The following is a 23,001-nucleotide window of genomic DNA, read 5'->3' as shown; positions in this document are numbered from 1 at the left end:
GAAATTTTTATTGTTGGTTCGTTCGGAGCCAAAGCCTCAATCTTCAATACCAAACTGCTGTTGTTTCGCCAACACAACTCCAACCTGGAAGAATGAGTCCGCTGGGTCAGGTCGATTTCCTGCTCCAATCCCGAAAAATGGGTCGGTTGAGACCCAAGCCTTCCTGATACCGATGGGCTTCTCTGGCAGCTGGGTGATGCCAGAATTTTCCATGGTGGAGCGGTTTGCGCCAATATCGAATCTGTCGAAGCATCCCTAGAAGGGGAAGGAGTGCGAGAAAGTCTGTCCTTCCTACACTTGTTCTTCAACTTATGCTTCTTTGGGAGGGATGACCGGCTCCCCGAATCATCCCGATGTTTCTTCGGCAGAGTGGGCTCCACCTACCCTTCAGAGGGTTGTTTCATGGGTCAATCCCACTCAGTCGGCATAACCGTCGGCACTGGAGATGACAGACCCATCGATGCAGAGGCTGTGGATTGGGTTGCGTCACCCTTCGATGCCGAAGGGCCCAATGCCATTTTCGGCAGTCGAAGAGCCGATTTGACTAAAGCCGCTGATAGCCTTTCTGCTCGATTTTTCCATGTCTGTTTGGAAAACCTCAAGCAATGCGGGCACGAGTCGACACGGTGTCCCTCGCCCAGGCACAACAAGCAGAGGGAGTGACCGTCCAGGGATGTGCTCTTACTACCACACTTCAGGCAGCGCTTGAAGAACTCCCAACGTCTTTCCATAGGCAGCGGGAACTCATAAGGGAATGGGAAAAAATTTGTTGCTCTGAGGGGCAAAGTCCAACTAAAAGTCCTTTTTTTCCCCTCCCCCAACATCGAGAAGATAGGAAAAATAAAAATGGGCAAGAAGAGCAAAGCCAAGAAGAAATTTTTTAAGTACCGACCGGAGCACTTGAAGAACAATCCTTTCAACGCGGCAGTCAAGAAGGAACTGGCGGGATCCTCGCGCTAGCTCCGGTGAGCATGTGTACTAGGGCTCCTGCGCATGTTCACTGGGTGCCGAGCGCGAAAAATCCCAGGCTTTTTAGGTACCGATTCGGGGATCGGTGCAGGCGCTCTATCCCATGAACTTGAAGCACAGAGACCACGAAGATGATCAGCTTATGTAGAAAAGGGCACAATGCCCAGCCATTTCATATTTTCCTCTGGGTCTTAGGCTCAAAGCACTGACCATGAGATTTTTGTAATCAATGCCAATAAATCAAAAGTAGGTTTACAACTTACAGACACACATCTGAACAATACCTGAACAGCATACTCAAGATGGCTACAGCACAGGCATTGTCTCAGATTTTGATGCAATAATTCAGAGCAAGAGGTGTCAGTTATAAGAAATGGTTAAATAAACAACATAGTGTAAGAGTGCTAATCTTTTAAGCATATTTTATTTTAAGTTTAAAAAAATCTTTAATTGTGTTTGTGTGTGTCCTTTATAAAGTTTATATCTCCATTACCCTGGCATTATATTTTATGATAAACATGGCCCAGTCTGACAAGGTCTCATTTATGTCAGGTCTGACCCTCATAACAAATGAGTTCAACACCCCTGTATAAAGTCCATTGAAAATATCAAATGCATCCTGATGCAAATTTAGCCTAACATACTTCTGAAACCCTCATTAAGACTGCACAAATACAGAAACTTACTCTTTGTTGTTATATATAGTTCCAGGAACATACCTAATTTAACTTTGTATGATTCCTTTTGCTTTCCAGTGCTTTTCTTTCCTTTTGCCCCTTTTTTAACAGCTGTGGAATTCTGTGCTAGTTGAGCTTCAGTGTGTTGCCAGTATCTCTTTACTGACTGTAGCCATCTTTAAAGGAAGAAAGGAGAAGAAAAAGGAAGGATAATATTTAGAGTGTTGGACTATGAAGAGACAGGTTCAGATTCCCCACTCTGCTATTTCAATGTGTCTTGATATTGATATTCTCTGAAGTCTTTGGGGGAGGGGGAATAAAATGTACTAAAAACTCTGATCTAGCAGAGTTTTTCTTATGTTCTTATGCATACCATCTCCAGAATAGAGTTCTGTCTTAAACAAGGCTTGGTTGGAGTTAGGCAATGAGCCAGCTGTATCCCTCTACCTTCTTAAAAACTAGAAAGAGAGAATGTCCCCAACTGAACAGAGCACTCTTTAAGACAAGAGTTCAATATGCTGGACTCATTGTTAACTAATTATATGGCAGTTGGTGTAGCATAGTCAGGCAATCTGAAGATTGTCTGGCAGCCTTAAATTCTAGCTCTTTTTATGGTGAGCTAGGTTTGTTTTTTGGGCCTGAGAAACTGTGACTGACCTAAGATCATCTGCTGGCTTCATGTGGAGGAGTGAGGAATTGGGCATAGTTGCCACACACACACACACACCCTTGGAAGAAAGAGATGGACACATGTGTTGGGTTAACCAATGACCACTTTATTTAACTGTTAACATTAATCAAACTGCAATCAATCTGACTTGTGGTATGAGCAAGGCCAGGGGTCACCCCAAAGCCCTTCCTTAACATATAATGGGTGAGCCACCCTGCCCTAGGCAGGAGCCTCTGGATACAGCTCAAGTCCAGCCGGCACAGCAAATGGGAATCACCTTGAAAGTTCATCCCCAGAGCCGTACAACTCGAGGAGAGAATCTGTCCCAAGCTGTCCCTAAAGGCAGTCAGCTTTCCCCACCCAGAGTCATACAACCCAAGGGCTGCACTCACCAGACTCCTGCCCCAAATATGGGTTTTCCAGCGGGAGCTCACCAAACCGTATTTCTAGCCAACTAAAATCCTGCCAACATATAAAGTGACCAACCCATTTAACAGCACCACCCAATCCAATTACTCACACCACTGCTATGGTACAAGGTAGGCAAAAACCACCTCTCCCATAAAGCCAACTTAGAAGGGGTGCAAAATTCCTAATTAGCCAACAAAAGGGGCAACCAGGCAAAGTCTGCACCCCATACAGGGTAGGAGGGTGGGCTGTGAACAGGGCAAAGACTGGAAGAGGCAGGCAAAGCTGGTCAAGCCAAACTCTGGCCCCACCTTCAAGCCCAAATGCCCAGATGCAGCATTGCTACCCACGGATACCTCTTCCTCCTTCCGAGGAAGCAAAGGCAACTCTCTGGCCATACTCCCACAAGGGCCATCAGCTGGGTAGCCAGATTCTTTATATTAGTGTCTGCTCCTCTTAGCCACTACACCAAACTGGCTCTCTGGCCTCATTATTAATCTCTGTTTTCCTTAAGTGAAACAGGCAGGTTCCGGAAGAGAGAGAAGGAGAGAAAGAGACTGGGCTTTCTGTGGCACTAGAAAAATGCACTGCCTGAATGTAGCATGCATGGGCTTCCTTTCCACTGAAGGAAGAAAAAATAGCCTTGCAAGCAGCCTTTAGAGACTAATGGATGCCAACACAGCAAAAGAAATAAGTTCACATGCCAAGTTTTGCACAAATCTTACTCAGTGAGATGTTTTGGGTTGCTAATAGTTGCAGAAAGAGCCAAAAATGGACATCGAATCATAACTAGGAGATGCTCCCAAACTTCTGCACCAATTTCACCTCCAAGACAGTGGACCTGATGAAAAAAATTAAGCCATAGATGTATATAATGTAAGACAAATATATCATTACTTTTTTCTTAATATACTATAGTTGTAAGACATAGTTCCAGATTTCACATATTACATGTACAACCCGTGATTCAGAAAGAATATCCAGTAACAGCTCTATGGAGCATACTGTACCATCATCACACCAATATCTACATCAGATGCATTTGACCTTCCCCCATAGAAGTGAATAACAACCACTTACAGAGCAAATTATTAAGGGTTGCACTTGGGGATATTATTAGGGTACAGATCCATGTTCCTAGTGATCTAACAAGGCAAGTAGCATGATTAATTCTATATATATTATATCCCAGTTTTCAGCCCACTTACTTTACCTTGAATTAGTCTGTAACTGGTACCCAAGTAAGACATAATAGAAAGAATATGCCGCATAAAAAGATGGATGATTACAGCCAGCTGGATAAAAGCACAAATGCTTATCAAAGTCATGAAGATCAAGCAGACCAGAAGATTAAAAGCATCACTGGAGCTAAAGGAGTCAGGCACCAACATGTGATGATGAGGAGGCTGAGTCCAGTTGAAAAAGGGGAATTCTCTCAGCAGGCAAAAACCTTGAAACCCTATATGAGGTTCATGGAATATGATGCAGGATTCTATCTGATTTACATTACAAAGCTGGTGCAACAATTACCACCTGTGTTTTCTGCTAGATACCAAGTGTCTATTTTTCTTGGACTTTCATTCTCTCTCATGTGGAATAATCTCATACCTCACAAGATTTTCTTCAAATTCATTTTTTTCAAAATTACAAGAATTTCTTCAGACTAACTTTCTTCAGAGATTACAAGAGACCAGATTACCATTCTCCAAAGTCTTTCTTCAAAGTCTCCAAGAAAGTTGTGCAGATGTGTGGTCAACATCCACTTGAATAGGTGAGAAAGATGGTTTTGGTGCAGGTATGGATATGTGTCTTCTGTTCTCATATATCATTTATTATTCCATAAAACAGAGTTGTAGCAGTTGTTCATCAACATCTACTGTACAGACACACATTGAGATTGTGCCTGCACAGGCCAGTCACAAAAGTTTCCTTTCTAGCTAAAAACCTTGAAAGAGGGAGCGCCCTGCCCCTTTCAGAGTCAGCGCATGTGTGGGATTTCTGCCCAATGTACCACGTGCTCTGTGAGCAGGTGCCCTTTTCCCTCAGTTCCTGATAAGCAGGGGTTATTTTGTAGAAAAATAGGTGGTGGAGCTCATCCAGGGATTGTTATGCAGCTGCTCATACTATTCAATGGACAAGGAGGTGAAACTCTCAGAAGGAGGTGGAACTCTCAGAAAGGTTCAGGTGGCTGCACAACTGTCCACCTTCCACCCTCATGGTGGGAAGATCGGACTAGGTACCATGGTCACATTTTCAATTGAGTCCAGCTCTCTCCGCCCCAGTGGGGAAAGGTGTCCAGTTCGCCAACCAAGATCCTGCGCCTGGTTGAACCGACGTATCCAGGGAATCAGAAGATCTTCAGGATTGTGAGTATGAACTGTCTGGGAATTCTGATTACCTCTCCTTAGGAGAGATGAAGGGTCTGATTACCCCTTAAGCTCTGTCTCTTAGGCTCCGTTTGGAGCTGAAGAACAGAAGCTAGGATCTGGGAGGATTTCTGTGGTGTGTGTGCGTGTGTGAATGAGAGGAGGTGAAGCCTCTAAGCAAGAAGGACTTTCTCTTGTGCAGTTCCCAGTAGGGCAACCTCACTGGGTCATGAAAGAGAGGAAGTGAAAACCCCCAGGGCTCCCTGGTTGTCCAGACCCTGGCAGCTGCTGTTTTCCCTAGAAGTGTCTTGTCTAAACGTCTGGTGCCATGGTTGGAAATCAGTCAAAAACCCCACTAGAGTACACGTGTAAAAACTTTAAGGAACATTTCTGTGATGGTTATGGAGTCAAATTGACTCCCAGAACTCTGAAAGCATTATGTCAGAAAGACTGGGTGGCCTTACATGTAGAATGGCTGCCCAAGGGTAGCTTTGACCAAGGCTTGGTTCACAAAGTTTACAAGAGTGTAGCACAATCTCCAAGACACGCAAGTCAGTTTCCCTATATCGACAGTTGGGCAGCAATGGTGCAGAAGTCTTACTGGTGGCCAAAAAAGTTGCAGAGGATGAAGGAAAAATGGGCTGCTGCCAAAGCTGCAAGTCAAGTTATGACTTTGTGCCAGGACATGTTAACAAAAACAACTCTTCCAAAGAAGGAAAAGCCCCCAGTGCTAGATGCCGTACCCAAAGACCTTTTGGCTAGTCCACCACCATATGTTCCAGTGTACCCACCACTCCCAATGCAGCAAGGAGGAGGAGGTGCCAGGGCAGCAGAGGGTGAGGCTGAAGGCGAGAACCAAGCACAGCCAGTTAAAAGCGCTCCAGAAACCTTTGATGAGGAGAACCAGGAAGTAGGAATGAGTGAGGAAGCTGGGGCTGTAAAAGGGTGAGCAAGATCTCTGCAAATTTTAAATCCAATCCAGCAGCTGTTTACTGAACAATTGTTCCATGCAACAGCCCCCCGATTCTCCACGCTTGTGTCTAACAGTCAGAGGTTAGCTCCATGTTTCAGTTTGCCCCTAGGGTTTTCCTCTAACACTGAACTCTCTCCCAGTACTTAGCAAACTTCCAGCCCCTCCACAGTCTCCCCCTCGACTTTTCCGGGTTTTATATCTGGCACAGAGGGCTCTTTGCTGGCTCCCCTCCGAGAAGTCCACGTCCCACAACAGCCTGGCCATGGCATTGAAACCTGATACAAGTACGTGCCTTTCACTTAAAGTGATCTAGTAAATTGGAAGGCTCATACTGCAGCATTTTCTGACAATCTTACCTCAATGACTAATCTGCTAACCAGTATTATGGCCACACATCAGCCCACCTATGCAGACTGTCAACAGCTTTTACTGGACTCTTTACAATAGAGGAGAGAAGCCGCATTCTGCATCATGCCCGAAAGTATGTAGAGGGAAAAGTCCCCCAAAAAACTGCAGATAGAGAGGAATGGATAAAAGTCCATTTTCCTGCAACAGACCCAAAATGGGATCCCAATGGCCATGAGTCCAAAGAGCGTCTACCAGAATACAGACAGGCAATCTTAGAAGGAATGAAAGAGGCAGGCAAGACACCTATTAATATGTCCAAAGTCAATGAAATATGTCCAAAGTCCAGAAAGCAGATGAGAGCCCTGGAGCTTTTGCTGAGCGTTTGAGGCAAGCATTCCGAATGTATACTCCATTCGATCCAGAGGCTGCAGAAAACTTGCACATGGTAAATACAGCTTTCATTGCCCAATCTTATGCTGACATCTGCAAGGAGCTCCAGAAGCAAGACGGCTTTGCAGGCGCCAGCTAAGAGAGTTCCTGGGAGCAGCAGGGTTCTGCAGAATTGGAGACCCTGATTTTGCTATAACAGCTAATCCCTGGTACAAAGCCACAAAGGGGGGAGGGAAAAAAGCACCCTTTGAATGGACAGAGCAATGTCAAAATGCCTTTGAAACCTTAAAATGCCAGCTCATGCAGGCTCCAGCTCTGGGACTACCTGATACTGACAAGCTCTTTACTCTGTATGTGCATGAGCAAGAAGGAATAGCTGCAGGCGTTCTAACTCAATTGCTGGGATCCTGGCCTAGACCAGTGGCATATCTGTCTAAGCAGCTAGACATTGTGGCTAAAGGGTGGCTCCGCCTCACCCCTGCCCATATGCATCCAATAGCAGCTATGGCAGAACTTGCGAAGGAAGCAGGCAAGTTTACCTTCGGGAGCCAGCTTGAAGTGAGAGTGTCTCATTACGTGCAAATGCTTCTTGAGCACAAGGGGAACTATTGGTTCACTAATGCCCGCATGGTCAGATACCAAGCTCTTATGTGTAAAAACCCCTGTGTCAAGATAGTGACTGTGTCAACTCTGAACCCAGCTTCCCTGTTGCCAACTCCCGGGGAAGAATTAGAACATGACTGCCTAGAAGTTATGGAAGACCACACTCTATAGTTCAGGGAGTTCAAGGCAACCTCTCAGTTAGGGAGCCTTATAACTTATGAGGAATTGCAAGCCTTGGGCAAAGCTGTAAAAGATGTGAATAGATATGTTTGAGACCTTGCCATATCAAATTTATTTCCCTGTACATGCTTAACAGCCAGGAGAGTGTGTGGGTTAAAAGCTGGAGGGCAAAGACTTTACAGCCTAAATGGAAGGGCCCCTTTACTGTTCTTTTAAGTTCCCCTACAGCAGTCAAGGTCGAAAGAGTGGCAGCCTGGATCCATTGGTCCCATTTAAAAAGTGCTGCAGTTCATTGGAAAGAACAGACAGTCCCAGAAAAGCCATTGACTCTGAAACTTACTAACAACTCTATCCGGTCTTAAGTCATCCAGTATGTTAAAAGTCAGCAATTTGTAGCTAGTGGGACTTGTTTGAAAGCAGGTCTAGCGCCCCCAAGCTACATCGGCGAGCCTTGCCCCAGCCACCCCCAGAAGCTGGCTGGTCTACGCATGGCCAAAGCTTTGAGGAAGTCATCTGGAGCAACAAAGAGATATTTCCTTGTATTAGTTATTCTGAATCTCTTGAGCCTCCCTCATTATTCCTTGTGTTGCGTATATAAGCCAAGAACCATGCTTGCTTCAAGCGCTTTTATTGCTGTGTTCTTCTGCTGTGCTCTTGCTTACGTGTGTAGTTCTCAAACTGTAAGATGTTCTAAATGTTGGGAAGGAGAGAGTTCACAACGCATGCTGTGTGTTCAATCTAGGGAAGTGTATGGGGCTTGCATAGAACAAAATACAAAAATAGTTTGTGTGGAACGTGGAGTGTCGTATTATCAGGCAAAAATTGAATATTCCGGTTCAGGAGGGACAACACCTTATAGAGGGAGTTACCACTGCCCGACTTTACAGTGGGTATGTTGGCCAGTTAATTTAAAGTCTCACAAGATGAAAAAGCCAAAACTTAAGGCACCTGTCTAGGAGACTAAGAAAATTCTGTATAGGACTGTGTTTGATGATGCTCAGGATGAGAAATTTGTTATTCCAGGGCCTGGGAGTAATCTTTTTATAGCCCTGGCTGAATAGATAGCCGCCTCCCTAAATATTTCAAACTGTTGGGTGTGCAGAAGTCCTCTGATGAGTGAAAGATGGCCTTGGGTTGGGTACGGAGGTTCTGTCTTCAGACTTGGTCCGATGGAATAAACCTAGATCAGAGTCAAGGCCAGAAGAGAGAAAAATTTGGAAATTGCAGGCAGTTGTGAATGGAGAATTGTGCATTTCTCACAGTGACCAGTGACCATAATGTTATTGATTTCACCGTTTGTATAAATAGGGAGTTGCCCAAAAAGACCACCACAATCACATTTAACTTTAAAAGGGGTAAATTCTCTGAGATGAGGAGGCATGTGAGGAGGAAACTGAAAGGAAAGGTAAATACGGTCAAAACCCTTGGGGAAGCTTGGAGACTATTTAAAACTATAATCCTAGAAGCTCAGATAAAATACATACCACAAGTTAGGAAAGGCATAAACAGGTATAAGAAGAGGCCAGCATGGTTAACAAACAAAGTAATGGAAGCTGTAAAAGGTAAGAAGGACTCCTTTAAGCGGTGGAAAACCAGTCCAAGTGAGATTAATAAAAGGGAACACAGGCAGTGGCAAATCAAATGCAAGACTGTGATCAGGCAGGCAAAAAGGGACTATGAGGAGCATATTGCAAAAAACATAAAGACCAACAATAAAAATTTCTTCAAATATATTAGAAGTAGGAAACCAGCCAGGGAAGCAGTGGGGCCCTTGGATGACCATGGGGTAAAAGGATTACTGAAGGAGGATGGGGAAATGGCTGAGAAGCTGAATGCATTTTTTGCCTCCGTCTTCACCGTGGAAGATGAGAAGTGTTTGCCTGCCCCAGAACCACTAATATTGGAAGGGGTGTTGAAAGACCTGAGTCAGATTGAGGTGACAAAAGAGGAGGTCCTACAACTGATAGACAAATTAAAAACTAATAAGTCACCGGGTCCGGATGGCATACATCCGAGAGTTCTGAAAGAACTCAAAGTTGAACTTGTGGATCTTCTAACAAAAATCTGTAATCTTTCATTGAAATCTGCCTCTGTTCCTGAGGACTGGAAGGTAGCAAATGTCACCCCCATCTTTAAAAAGGGTTCCAGAGGAGATCCAGGAAATTACAGGCCAGTCAGTCTGACTTCAATACCGGGAAAGTTGGTAGAAACCATTATCAAGGACAGAATGAGTAGGCACATTGATGAACACAGGTTATTGAGGAAGACTCAGCATGGGTTCTGTAAGGGAAGATCTTGCCTCACTAACCTGTTACATTTCTTTGAGGGGGTAAACAAACTTGTGGACAAAGGAGACCCGATAGATGTTGTTTACCTTGACTTCCAGAAAGCTTTTGATAAAGTTCCTCATCAAAGGCTCCTTAGAAAGCTTGAGAGTCATGGAGTAAAAGGACAGGTCCTCTTGTGGATCAAAAACTGGCTGAGTAATAGGAAGCAGAGAGTGAGTATAAATGGGCAGTCTTCGCAGTGGAGGACGGTAAGCAGTGGGGTGCCGCAGGGCTCGGTACTGGGTCCCATGCTCTTTAACTTGTTCATAAATGATTTAGAGTTGGGAGTGAGCAGTGAAGTGGCCAAATTTGCGGATGACACTAAATTGTTCAGGGTGGTGAGAACCAGAGAGGATTGTGAGGAACTCCAAAGGGATCTGTTGAGGCTGGGTGAGTGGGCGTCAATGTGGCAGATGCGGTTCAATGTGGCCAAGTGCAAAGTAATGCACATTGGGGCCAAGAATCCCAGCTACAAATACAAGTTGATGGGGTGTGAACTGGCAGAGACTGACCAAGAGAGAGATCTTGGGGTCGTGGTAGATAATTCACTGAAAATGTCAAGGCAGTGTGCGTTTGCAATAAAAAAGGCCAACGCCATGCTGGGAATTATTAGGAAGGGAATTGAAAACAAATCAGCCAGTATCATAATGCCCCTGTATAAATCGATGGTGCGGTCTCATTTGGAGTACTGTGTGCAGTTCTGGTCGCCGCACCTCAAAAAGGATATTATAGCATTGGAGAAAGTTCAGAAAAGGGCAACTAGAATGATTAAAGGGCTGGAACACCTTCCCTATGAAGAAAGGTTGAAACGCTTAGGGCTCTTTAGCTTGGAGAAACGTCGACTGAGGGGTGACATGATAGAGGTTTACAAGATAATGCATGGGATGGAGAAAGCAGAGAAAGAAGTACTTTTCTCCCTTTCTCACAATACGAGAACTCGTGGGCATTCGATGAAATTGCTGAGCAGACAGGTTAAAACGGATAAAAGGAAGTACTTCTTCACCCAAAGGGTGATTAACATGTGGAATTCACTGCCACAGGAGGTGGTGGCGGCCACAAGCATGGCCACCTTCAAGAGGGGGTTAGATAAAAATATGGAGCAGAGGTCCATCAGTGGCTATTAGCCACAGTGTGTATGTGTGTGTATATATATATATATATATATATATATTTGGCCGCTGTGTGACACAGAATGTTGGACTGGATGGGCCATTGGCCTGATCTAACATGGCTTCTCTTATGTTCTTATGTTCTCGAGCTGTGCTGTGGATGAATGGAAAGCAGGCTGGGCATTCTCAGTGCTGCAGAACCCTGGTAATTAGTTCCACTAAGGAGAAACCAAAATGGGTAGAAACGGATGGTGCTGTTATAGAAGATTTTCAGTCATGGGAAAATATTAGCAGCACAAATAAATATTCCAATGCTGCTTCAGAGTCCTCATCAATGGTTGGCTCCTGAAGGGTTTTATTGGATCTGTGGTAAAATGGCTTATACTCGCCTGCCCAGGAGATGGCATGGAAACAATACGTCCCAGCTTTTTCCTTTTTCCTTCAAATGTTGGTTCAGCTCTAGGAACCCCACTGTTCGATGATTATGTTAGATCAAAGCGTCCTCTGGACATTAGAGGTATGCAGTGGGGAGATGAATGGCCCCCACAACGGATCATTGAATATTATGGTCCAGCCACGTGGGCGCAGGATGGGACCTGGGATTATCAAACGCCTGTGTATATGCTTAAGCGAATTATTAGATTGCAAACTGTGGTAGAGATTATAACAAATCAAACAGCCGTGGCATTAGAGTTGTTGGCTAGACATCAGACCCAGATGCGTGCTGCAATATATCAAAATCGCCTGGCATTGGATTATCTGTTAGCCGAGGAAGGTGGTGTCTGTGGAAAGTTTAATCTTTCAAATTGTTGTTTAAATATTGATGATAGTGGAGAAGCTGTACAGAATATAGCATCTGAAATTTAAATCAAAGACTGCAAACCACACATCCAAGGAAAGAAACTCGGTCACAGAAGAAAATAAGACCATTCTGAACTTTGGAATTTTAAAGAACTTTTTTAGATTTCTAAGATCCTATGTGGGCCTGCATCCACCATCTTTTATATCTACCATAAGAAATCATGAATCAAAACCCCAGTAACAAAAATCCCCCTGGAACCTGTTCTACTGCATCTTTCTGCAGAAGTTCCCTTAACTGCACCGAGTTCTACATAGAGGTTATCCACCGCAGTAACAGCCAGGTGGCAAGGGGGTTCAGACAACAATTAGAACCTATAACCCTCTTGAACTAACAATAAAACCCAACTATCTGAAGTAATTTGGAACCAAGCATCTGCAAACTGTGCCAACCTATTCTTAAAACTGGGAACATCTGCAGCTACTCGGGTCGTTAATCATAACTTTGCTGGCTGTTGGATTTGGGTCCTCTGAGGGTTCTATTGAGTAGGTCTCAGCCATGGGGTACCCTTCCTTGTTGAAAAGGGGGATGACTGAAAAGGGCAATGAGGATACACAAATGAGGGCTGGTGATGTTGCCTCTGGCCCCTCCAAAAGGGGATAGCAAAGCCTTTGAGAGAAGTGGTCTCTGGATTGTAGCAGTGATCTAGCTGTCTTGACAGTTCTTTATACTGGAGCGGAACTCATCTATGGACTGCAAAATGAGAGTTTATCCCTCAAAGGGGAGATCCTCAACTTTACATCGGGTCTCCAGAGGACTATGGCAGAGGTCATCAATCTGGCTGTCACCTCAGTGGTATGCCTGCCTGCATTAGTCTTTCATTTCAAGAGTTTTATAGCCTTGGACTGGATCACTTTAGTTAAGGATCTGTATTCATCAGGCAATCTGTCCAGATACTGGGAAAGACACATCCAGAGGAGAAGTTAATATCCTCCCATAATCACCTGACAAATTATTTGATATTTGAAAAACAAGAGCAAAGGAAGCATAAAACTTTCTCCCCAGAGCATCCAGTTAGCCACTTTCCCTTTTTTACTCTGTATAAATTTTTGAGCTTACACAGAGTGGCCTGAATGGAAGTTGGTTTTTGCCAGATTGGGACTGTGAGGTCAGAGAGACCTTCCAGTATTGGAAAAGCAACTATCCCTGGATGTCCAAGTATAGATGACTCAGTATTCTATCTTTTGGGTGGTTGTTTGAAATAGAAATGTCAATGTCCAGGGCTTTTGCCATCCTTAGCATTTGCCTTTTATAGAGTTGGAGGTCCTCACTAGGAAATACTGGGGTTGGGTTGCCGATGGTATCATCAGGTCATGGGTCTGAAGCCCTCTTGTAACTATGATGTGATGCCACGGAGACCTCTCTCTCTCTCTCTCTCTCTCTCTCTGGCTTTAAACTATAATTGAAAGATTTTTCATATATAAAAATAAGAAAATAGAAAGATAAAAGAAAAAGAAAGAAAAGGGAAAGAAGAATAGAAGAAACATATCTCCAAAATTTCTAAGATTTCAAATATTTCTCAACAACAAGGGCCTATACAATCACTATGGCTTTTTTTAAGCAGGAATGCAGAGGAACACAGTTCCGGCTGGCTTGGCATCAGGGGTGTGGCCTAATGTGCAAATGAGTTCCTGCTGGGCTTTTTCTACAAAAAAAGCTCTGATAATCACTTATTGTTAAATCAAAAATTAAAACATAATCAGTTACTTATAACCAGTATGCCAAGCAATCCTCTTTTCTATTAACATTATTTTCATTCAACATATTCACAAATCATGTTCACTTTCTTCCTTTGCATTAAGAAAGTCAATAAAGGATTTCCAATTAGCCAAAAATGTAGTTTTTTCTCTAATCAAAGGAGTATGTTTAGCCATTTCCACTAAGTCCAGCACTTTTAGCCACCAGTCTTCTACCATGGGTAACTTCATAGATTTCTAGTTCTGTCTATAAAGTAACCTTGCTGCTGCTATATATTAAAAACAAATTTCCATGACTATTTTTAATCTGTCTGTCCATCAGTCTGAGAAGAAAAGTTTTCAGCTTCATTTGTATGTTGGTTTTTAAAATCTTTTGTATTACTGAATATATTTATATCCAAAATTTCTTAGCTTTATTGCAAGTCCACATTGTTAAAATGTCCCTTCATGTTGTTCACATTTCCAACACTTATTCGTAGTCTTTGTATATATTTGGGCCAATTTATCTGGGGACATATACCAATGAAACATCATTTTATAACAATTTTCTTTAAGATTAATACTTAAATGTGAAATTCAAACCTTTCACCCACATTCTTTCCCATTGTTCCATTTGTATATCATATCCAAAAAATTTAACCCATTTTATTATACCATCTTTCACCTTGTTTTTCTTCTATTTCATATTTCAACAAAAGTTTGTACATTTTAGCAATAACATGGTAATCATTTGTGCATAATTCTATTTTATATACAGTCCTAGCTTCTTCAAAACCATCATCATTTATTCATTCTAAATCTTTCTAATATTTGTGATTTTAAAAATGTTAATTATACCCTTCCTTTAGTAAATCTTCCCATGGTTTTATTTTACAGTCACCTTGATTAAAGACTAATAAATCATGATAAATTAATGCCATGGAAATTTCTTCAGAGTTGTGGTACAGAGACTGCAACGGAACCAGTGCGGAGTGTCCATGTATCCCCTTGCATTCACATGCCCCTCTAAAATTTGAGGGCGATGTCCTGCCGATCTATTTAAATAGGATGGTGCCACACAACACGAATGCTGAGTGAGAATTGCAGACTGAAAAGATAAGTGAGGCCATCATTCTGAGGGTTCTGCAGATGCTAGGTTGGTCTCCATCTACATCCAAAAAGGAACTGGCCAAGGAGCCAAGATCTTCTGACAGATGCACAGGGGAATTAGGATGACGTCCTGATCTGCCACCATACTCTTAAAAGACTTGGCACATTCCAGCCTCAACCTTGCCCTAATGCTTCAATTTTGATGCCTCTTTACTGGAGGTTTTGCTGTAACTGGATCTTAGTCAATGGTCCCAGAGAAGGCAAATGTGTGCCTTTTCTGAGGGCAGATAAAGCAGCCCTTTTGGGAGGCATCAGAGCCTTTGTGATAGTTGGGCCCAAAGGAACCAAAGAGACAAATGGTGGGTCCAGAGTAGGGTTGCCAAGTCCAATTCAAGAACTATCTGGGGACTTTGGGGGTGGAGCCAGGAGACATTAGGGGTGGAGCCAAGATCAAGGCTGTGACAAGCATAATTGAACTCCAAAGGGAGTTCTGGCCATCACATTTAAAGGGACAGCACACCTTTTCAATTCCTTCCTTCCATAGGAAACAATGAAGGATAGGGGCACCTTCTTTTGGGGCTCATAGAATTGGACCCCCTTGTCCAATCATTTTGAAACTTGGAGGGTATTTTGGGGAGAGGCACTAGATGCTATACTGAAAATTTGGTGCCTCTACCCCAAAAAACAGGCTTCCCCAGAGCCCCAGATACCCACAGATCAATTCTCCATGATTTTCAATGGGAATAAATCTCCATAGGGAATAATAGAGTTCCCAGAAGACATTTCCCTCCCCTCCCCCCGCTTTCTGACAACCCTGAAGCAGGGGGACGGTCTCCAAACCAGGGGATCCCCTGACCCCATCTGTAGATTGGCGACCCGAGTCCAGAGTGAGTTTCATTAGTCAGAGCCAGATGGAACACATTGGAACACAGAGTCTCCTTGGTAGGAATCGAGGAAGACAAAGCCTTCTCCCACAGAGCAGCCTAGAGGCCCTATCTGACCAGGCCTTGGGAGTAAAGCACTGATAGATTGCCCAAGCTCCAACATTGTGGGCTTCTCCTAGGCACAGAAGGCAAAGTTCATGCTAGTCACTGTATGCAATTTTTGTTCCACATTTTGAACATTTTAAAAAGAGTGTCTTGGATGCCATAACAAGAGGTCATAAACTTGACACAATGGGGGAGGGGTCCCCAGTAAAGGGGCTTACGTCCCAACATAGACTCTAGGTGGAGTACAACAACCAGTTCTCAATGGATGAGTTTATTCATCCCAAAGATGATGAAGCAAAAAAAATCAACAGTCCATGTTAGAAAGCCTTCTATCCTTGCAGCAGCGAAAAAAGAACTAAGGAAAGTTGGCTTCTGCCCATAAAGCATGAGGTGTGTTGGGTGGGAATTCCATGTATGCACCAGCTCCAAAAGGGGTGGGGCACCTCCTCTTTGGAGTTTTCTAGCTAGAAATGATATGCCCATGGCCGGCCTGCACATGTGCAGTCCCAATGTGAGGCTTCATGAGAAGATGGAAAATGAATAAACGTTACATGCACAGGGAAGTATTCCATTAAATAGAATGCAGGAATATATACCTCATCAAATATAACATATCTTATCTTTTGGGCCCACTTTTGGCGATGAGGCGAAAGAAGTAAGATTTCTAAACATTGAGGAACTGTTACCAGTATCTGAAACAGAAGACATTTTATAAATATATAATAACAGCTTAACATCAAAATAAAACATTTTAATTAGAGTTTAATATCAGCAGCAGAATTTCAATATAAGATCAGTCAAGCAGCTTACTAGTAAAGTGTACATGCAAGTATATAATTAAAATATAAGGGTAAAATTCATAACCTTATAGATACAACTGATTATACTCATTGGTAAGAACCTTGCTAACCTAATATGGAGGTCTTTAAACAAAATTGTATGGGGGAATGAGACAACAGTTCAAAGCCTAGTATTATGCCAATAATTTAATTTGATTTAATTTTTGGATTTATATCCCACCCTATTCCACAAGCAGGCTCAGGGTGGCTTACAACAATAAAACAACAGAATTATAATAATATCATTAAAACAGACATTACAAAATAGGAGTAGCACAGTAAACAATCTTACAGACATAGGTGGCAAAACCACCCAACAGCATGTAGCTGATGGCTAACAGCGTAACATTACACCATAATGGTGAAATGCTGGGGGAAGTGATGACCTTCAAAGGACGCCCGCTGGCTTAATTAAAAGCCTGGAGGAAGAGCTCCTTGATAAGTTCTGCAGGGCCCAGATCTCTAGCGGGAGCTCATTCCACCAGGTAGGGGCCCAGACCGAAAAGGCCCTGGCTCTTGTTGAAGTCAGCCGAGCGTCCTTAGGACCAGGAACTATGAGAAGATGTTGAGCAGCAGACCTCAACCTAGGGGGGATTCATATGGAGAGAGGCAATCCCAAAGATATGCAGGCCACTGGCTATAAAGGGCCTTAAAGGTAAGGACCAACACCTTGAACCAGATCCGGTACTCGAGAGGTAGCCAGAGTAGTTCACGCAGCACTGGATGCATCCGCACCTGTGTCGGCCTCAATGCAAACAACCAGACTACTGCGATCTGCACCTGCTGGAGTTTCCAGAGCAGGGCCAGAGTCTGGAAATAAGAATGCTAAAGTTTTGCAGGGAGTGGCACATGCATTAGGTAACATTAATTCACAGATACATAAGGAATAAAAACCTCAGAGTGAATGAAACATGGATTCCAATGTGTCTACACTAATGCACAGATTATGAGAAACAACAACAAGAAGAAGACTGAAGATTTATACCCTGCCCTTCTCTCTGAATCAGAGACTCACAGTGCTTACAATCTTCCATATCTTCTCCCCCCGACACAACAAACACCCTGTGAGGTGGGTGGCGCTGAGAGGGCTCTCACAGCAGCTGCCCTTTCAAGGACAACTCCTGCAATAGCTATGGCTAACCCAAGGCCATTCCAGCAGCTGTAAGTGGAGGAGTGGGGAATCAAACCCAGTTCTCCCCAATAAGAGTCTGCACACTTAACCACTACACCAAACTGGAAGTCCTAATACAGGGAGTTGACATTACTGAAACTTGGTGAAATCTCACAATTGGGATTCAGGGATACAACTTATTTAAAAGGGACAGACAAATAAGAAAGTGTGGAGGCATAGCATTATATGTGAAGTATATATTTGTGAGAAAATACGTGAACCTGAGCTAGGCTTGCCAATCCCCAGGTCCCATCGGGGGTTATTCCACTTTCCCAGGCTCCTTCCCACTTCCAGTCAGCTGGCCAGCGGGAGGAAGCCCCACCCCCAGAGGACCTTGTGCCTTTTCGCTTCCAGAGGCTTCAGTCTCTGATTGGAAAGGCTTCCTTTTGGGATGGTGTGTCTGTGTTACTTTGAAGAAGTTGGCAGCAACTTGTTAGTAGAGAGGCCAATCCCTCACTTCAGAGTTGCCAGAAACGGTGTGTGTGTGTGTGGGGGGGGAGGGAAACGTCTGCTGAGCACTTCATTATTCCCTATGTGGAGATTGATTCTCATAAGGTATAATGGGAAATTGATCTGGAGGTTTTAGGGACTCTGGGGGAGCTGTGTTTTGAGGTAGAAGCACCAAATTTTCAGTATAGTATCTAGTGCCTCTCCCCAAAGCACCCCCCAAGTTTCAAAATGATTGGACCAGGGGGTCCAATACTATGAGCCCCAAAAGAAGGTGCCCCTATCCTTCAATATTTCCTATGGAAGGAAGACATTTTAAAAGGTGTGCTGCCCCTTTAAATGTGATGGCTGGAACTCCCTTGGAGTTCAATTATGCTTGTCACATCCTTGTTCCTGGCTCTGCCCCCAATGTCTCCTGGCTCCACCCCCAAAGTCCCCAGATATTTCTTGAATTGGACTTGGCAACCCTACTCTGGACCCTAACCTGAGCACAGCAGTTCAGTTTAGAGTCTCTGGGTAGAAATAAAAGGAGTAAGAAAAAACAGGTTTCTTACTGTAACTGATGATCTTTGAGTGGTCATCTGTGCAGTCACACTGATGGGATAAGGCGCCAGCGCTGATCTCGATCGGTAAACTTGAAAGCTGCGGATTTCCGCGCCGACGTCCCAGTGCACATGCCCAGAAGCCCCAGTGTGCATGCCCACTGAGATGGGAGCGGACATCCCACCAGTTCCTTCTGACCGCTGCGTAAGCCCAGAGATGGACCATCCGCAGAGGGGAAGGAGGGAGGGTAGTGTGACTGCACAGATGACCACTCGAAGATCATCTTCTTCGTGGTCTCTGTGCATCACACTGATGGGAGATTAACAAGCCAAAATCCTACCTGGAGGAAGGTGCAACGGTCCATCAGCAGGAAATAGATTGCAGAACCACACGGCCCACAGAAGACTCCTGGCGTACACGTAAATCCAGCGCATAGTGACTCATGAAGGTATGCGCGGAGGACCAGGTGGTAGCTTTGCAGATGTCCTGGAATGGAACACCCTTCATAAACGCTGCCGAAGTCGCCATGGCTCGGGTAGAGTGAGCCCGAATGGGTCCTGGAAGAGGCTTTTTACTCAGTAGGTAACAAAGTCTGATGGTTTCCGTTATCCACTTAGACAGCCTTTGCGACGAAATCCTCTGCCCAAAGGAAGACTGGGCATAGGAAACAAAAAGTCTGGAGTCCCTCCAAGAGGGCTGCACATGATGCAGATGGAACGCCAGAGCCCGCTTAACGTCCAAGGCATGCAGCCTGCGCTCAGAGTCCGTAGCTGGATTAGGGAAATACACCAGCAAGTAAATCTCCGTGTTCAAATGAAATGACGAGCTCACCTTGGGGAGGAAGGTGATGTCAGGCCGAAGAATCACACCTTCCCTGGTGAAACACAAATAAGGAGCGTCGCATCGAAGAGCCGCTAGCTCACCCACCCATCTTGCAGACGTGATAGCTACTAGAAAGGCCGTTTTCCAAGCCAACAATTGGAAAGAACAAGTAGCCATCGGCTCGAAGGGCTTTCCCGACAGTGCCTGAAGGACCAGAGGTAAGTCCCAAGCTGGAGTAGGCTGTCGCACCGCCGGGTACAATCTAGCAATACCCTTAAGGAAGTGCTTAGTATCAGGGTGAGTGAAAACGGAATGTCCATCAAGCTGGGAATGATAAGCCAAAATGGCTGCCAAATAAATGCGTAACGATGAGACTGTTAACCCCTTGTCCAAAAGGGAGAGAAGAAAGTCAAAAATCGTAGGCAAACCTGCCGCAGACAGGTCCCGGGCACCCTCAGAGAAAAACTGAACAAATTTCGCCCACTTATATGAGTAAGCTTTCCGTGTAGGCACCAGGCAGTTAGCTTTAGGTGTGCAACATCGTGATGCACTACCTGCCCTCCGTGCGAAAGAAGAACATTTGGGGTCTGAGGAAAGTGGTGAAACACTCTGTTGGCGAGACAAAGGACTAGGGGGGAACCAATGTTGTCTGGGCCACCATGGCGTCATGAGGATGCCCACTGGTCCCTCCCTTAGGATCTTCTGTACCGCCCTGGTGATTAAGGGGATCGGAGGAAACATGTACACACGGTGGTGATTCCACGGAATGAGGAGACCATCCCCGAGGGACAAGGGATCCGCCCCTCCCCTGCAGCAGAAGAGTTTGCACTTTCTGTTGTTGCAGGTGGCAAACACATCCAGCACGGGCGTTCCCCAGCGCTGAAAAATGGGTTGCAGAAACTCCCAATTGAGCTCCCACTCGTGAAGCGAGGCTCCCCCCTGACTGAGGAAGTCTGCACAGACATTCAAGTCCCCCGGAAGGTGAGTCGCCACCAATGACACCCCCATCGAAATGCACATCTCCCATATGCTCAGGGCAAGCAGGCAGAGTCTGCAGGAGACCGTGCCTCCTTGCTTATTGATATATGCCATCACTGTAGTTGTCTGTCATGATGGCTACTGTCTTGCCTCTGAGAAGCGTCTGAAATGACTGGATGGCATGGAAAATCGCTAGAAGCTCTAAAAAAATTTATGTGGTGGTGTGCGTGGTGCCAGGGCCATCTGTCCCCAACACAGACTGGTCATATGCGCACCCCATCCACAGAGATGCATCTGAGGTTATTGTGACTGCCGGGGACGCTCTGTGAAAGGGCGCGCCCTCCATCAGGTGATGCTTTTGTGCCCACCAGGTGAGGGATGACAGGATCTCTGGAGGGATGGTCAGTAGGCACGAAGGGGAGTCTCGATTGCATCTGAAGTGCTTTAGGAACCAAAGCTGCAGGGTTCTCATACGCATCCTTGCGAAGACCAGAACAGAGGTGGTAGCGGCCATAAGACCCAGCAGCCGCTGGACTTTGTTGGAAATCAGTCCTAAAATGGCTGACTGACTCCATCTTAGTAATAGTAATGTTGTTTCTGCAATGTCATGCTGAGTCATGCTGCATCATGGCCCAGCTGTTACCTGTTACTGAGGTAAGGTGGAATGACCTCACCTGTAATTAGACTTTGTGCTGACTCACAGAGCTGATGCAACCTCTGGTGAGCTTGCATGATTGATGTGTGTATTTCGGGAAGCTCAGTGAGCTTGCTCTTCCTGCTTGTAAGGATTGTGGGTACTATGAGACTCACCGTCCGGGTGGCAGCGAACACTGCTGGTGTTGATCCTGTGCTACTGTGCTTGCATCGTGCTGTGTATACTTACTGGTCTATACTGTTATCTACTGAAGTGTGTACTGATTACTGTGTATGACCTTGGCCTGGCAACGACTCTGAATATTGGATACTGTCCTGGTAAATATATTCCACTGTTGAATACAGTTGTCTCTCTTGTCTATTAATTCCTGTGTTTGCCTGTCCCTCTTCTTCAGCGTCTTCTGCTGCGTGCATATTCTCTAACAGACTTGACGGGCAGTGACCGTTAGATTGCGATGGAACGAGCGGACTAGCTGTACTATATAGTCTGCCCGGTTTGGTGGGAGGAAAGCCTTGCAAGCAAGGGAGTCCAGAATAGCACCGATGAACGGAACCCTCTGAGAGGGCTGAAGATGCGATTTCTTTTGATTCACCTGCAGGCCCAGTTCCCGCAGAAGAGAAAGTGTGGTGGTGATGTGCTGCAACAGAGTGGCCCTTGACCCCGCCACAAGGAGCCAATCATCTGTGTACAGAAACAGGGTTATACCCTGTAAACGCAAATGAGCTGCGATTACCACCATAGTCTTGGTGAGACCCTGGGGGCCGTAGAGAGGCCAAAGGGCAGTACACGGTACTGAAAATGGTCTGTTCCAATTGTGAAACATAGAAACTTCCTGTGGAGGGGATGGATGGAAATATGGAAATACGCGTCCTTTAGGTCCAGCATGGCCATCCAATCCCCACGGTTGAGCAGAGGGAGAATGTTGGGCAAAGAGGTCATTCTGAACTTGTGGTAGGTGATAAACAAGTTCAGAGCCCGAAGGTCCATGATGGGACGAAGACCTCTGTCCCTTTTTGGAACTGCAAAGTAATGGGAGTAGAACCCGAGACCTCTTTGGTGTGGAGGAACCTGTTCGATGGCATTCTTTAGGAGAAGGGATTGGACTTCTTCTCTTAAGGTGCCTGCAGAGTTGGTGGAGACAAAAGTGGGAGTGGGTGGATTCCGGTAGAATTCGATGACATAACCCCGCCTGATTATGCCGAGGACCCACTGGTCCGACGTAATTTTGGACCATGCCAGAAAGAATGGGAAAAGGCGGGTATGGCCCATAGCGGAAGACTGGGATGGGAGAGGGGCCAAAAGGCAGTCAAAGTCCCTGCTTAGGATGTTTAGGACCTTTCTGTTGAGCAGACTGAGTCAAAGGCGGAGAATATTTCGGTTTGCCCGTATACGGCGGCTTGGAGAAAGATGATGTAGGCTTTGGACGCAAAGGTTGATCCAGAGATTTGGAATATGGTTTCCTATTCCAAGGTTTTGGCCATTGCCTCTTTGATTGGGAGCGAGGTGTAGAGACTCCCAAATTACTGGATGTTTTAATACTCTTATCCATCTCCTGCAATACTGTATCGGTAGTCGAGCTGAAAAGCCCGGTGCCATCAAATGGTAAATCTTCATTGTAGGCCTGGGTATCTGGTTGGAGGGCTGTGGAGCACAACCAGGAATGGCGTCTTAGGGCAATGGCTGTAGTCAAGGTATTGGCACAGGTGTCGCTCGAGTGTTTGGCCGAGTTTAGCTGCTGCTTGGCCAGAGTCATTCCCTCCCTTTGGATCTTCTTAAGAGCATTTCTGCTATGTTCCAGAAGGCTAGGCAGGAGCTTTGACATCTGATCCCACAGGGCGTATTGATACCGGCCCATACAGGCTGTGTAGTTGGCAATTTTCACTCCCAGAGAC

At 45.1% G+C, this 23,001-nt stretch overlaps 1 protein-coding gene across 1 annotated transcript in view; it reads right to left on the bottom strand.

Annotated features, from left to right (window-relative positions):
* Positions 1–23,001, bottom strand: part of DDX60 (DExD/H-box helicase 60) — a 150,529-nt gene that overhangs the window by 61,240 nt on the left and 66,288 nt on the right. The window contains exons 19-21 of the mRNA XM_060246552.1: positions 16,251–16,346; positions 3,450–3,565; positions 1,689–1,822 (exon numbers count right to left, since the gene is read on the bottom strand). Coding sequence (XP_060102535.1) covers positions 1,689–1,822; positions 3,450–3,565; positions 16,251–16,346 — 346 coding nt within the window. The remainder of the gene's footprint in view (positions 1–1,688; positions 1,823–3,449; positions 3,566–16,250; positions 16,347–23,001) is intronic.

This window comes from Heteronotia binoei, chromosome 9 (assembly GCF_032191835.1).
Source record: "Heteronotia binoei isolate CCM8104 ecotype False Entrance Well chromosome 9, APGP_CSIRO_Hbin_v1, whole genome shotgun sequence".
Classification (NCBI taxonomy): domain Eukaryota; kingdom Metazoa; phylum Chordata; class Lepidosauria; order Squamata; family Gekkonidae; genus Heteronotia; species Heteronotia binoei.
Note: the sequence above shows the minus strand (reverse complement) of the source record. Positions and strands in the feature narration are given on the sequence as shown.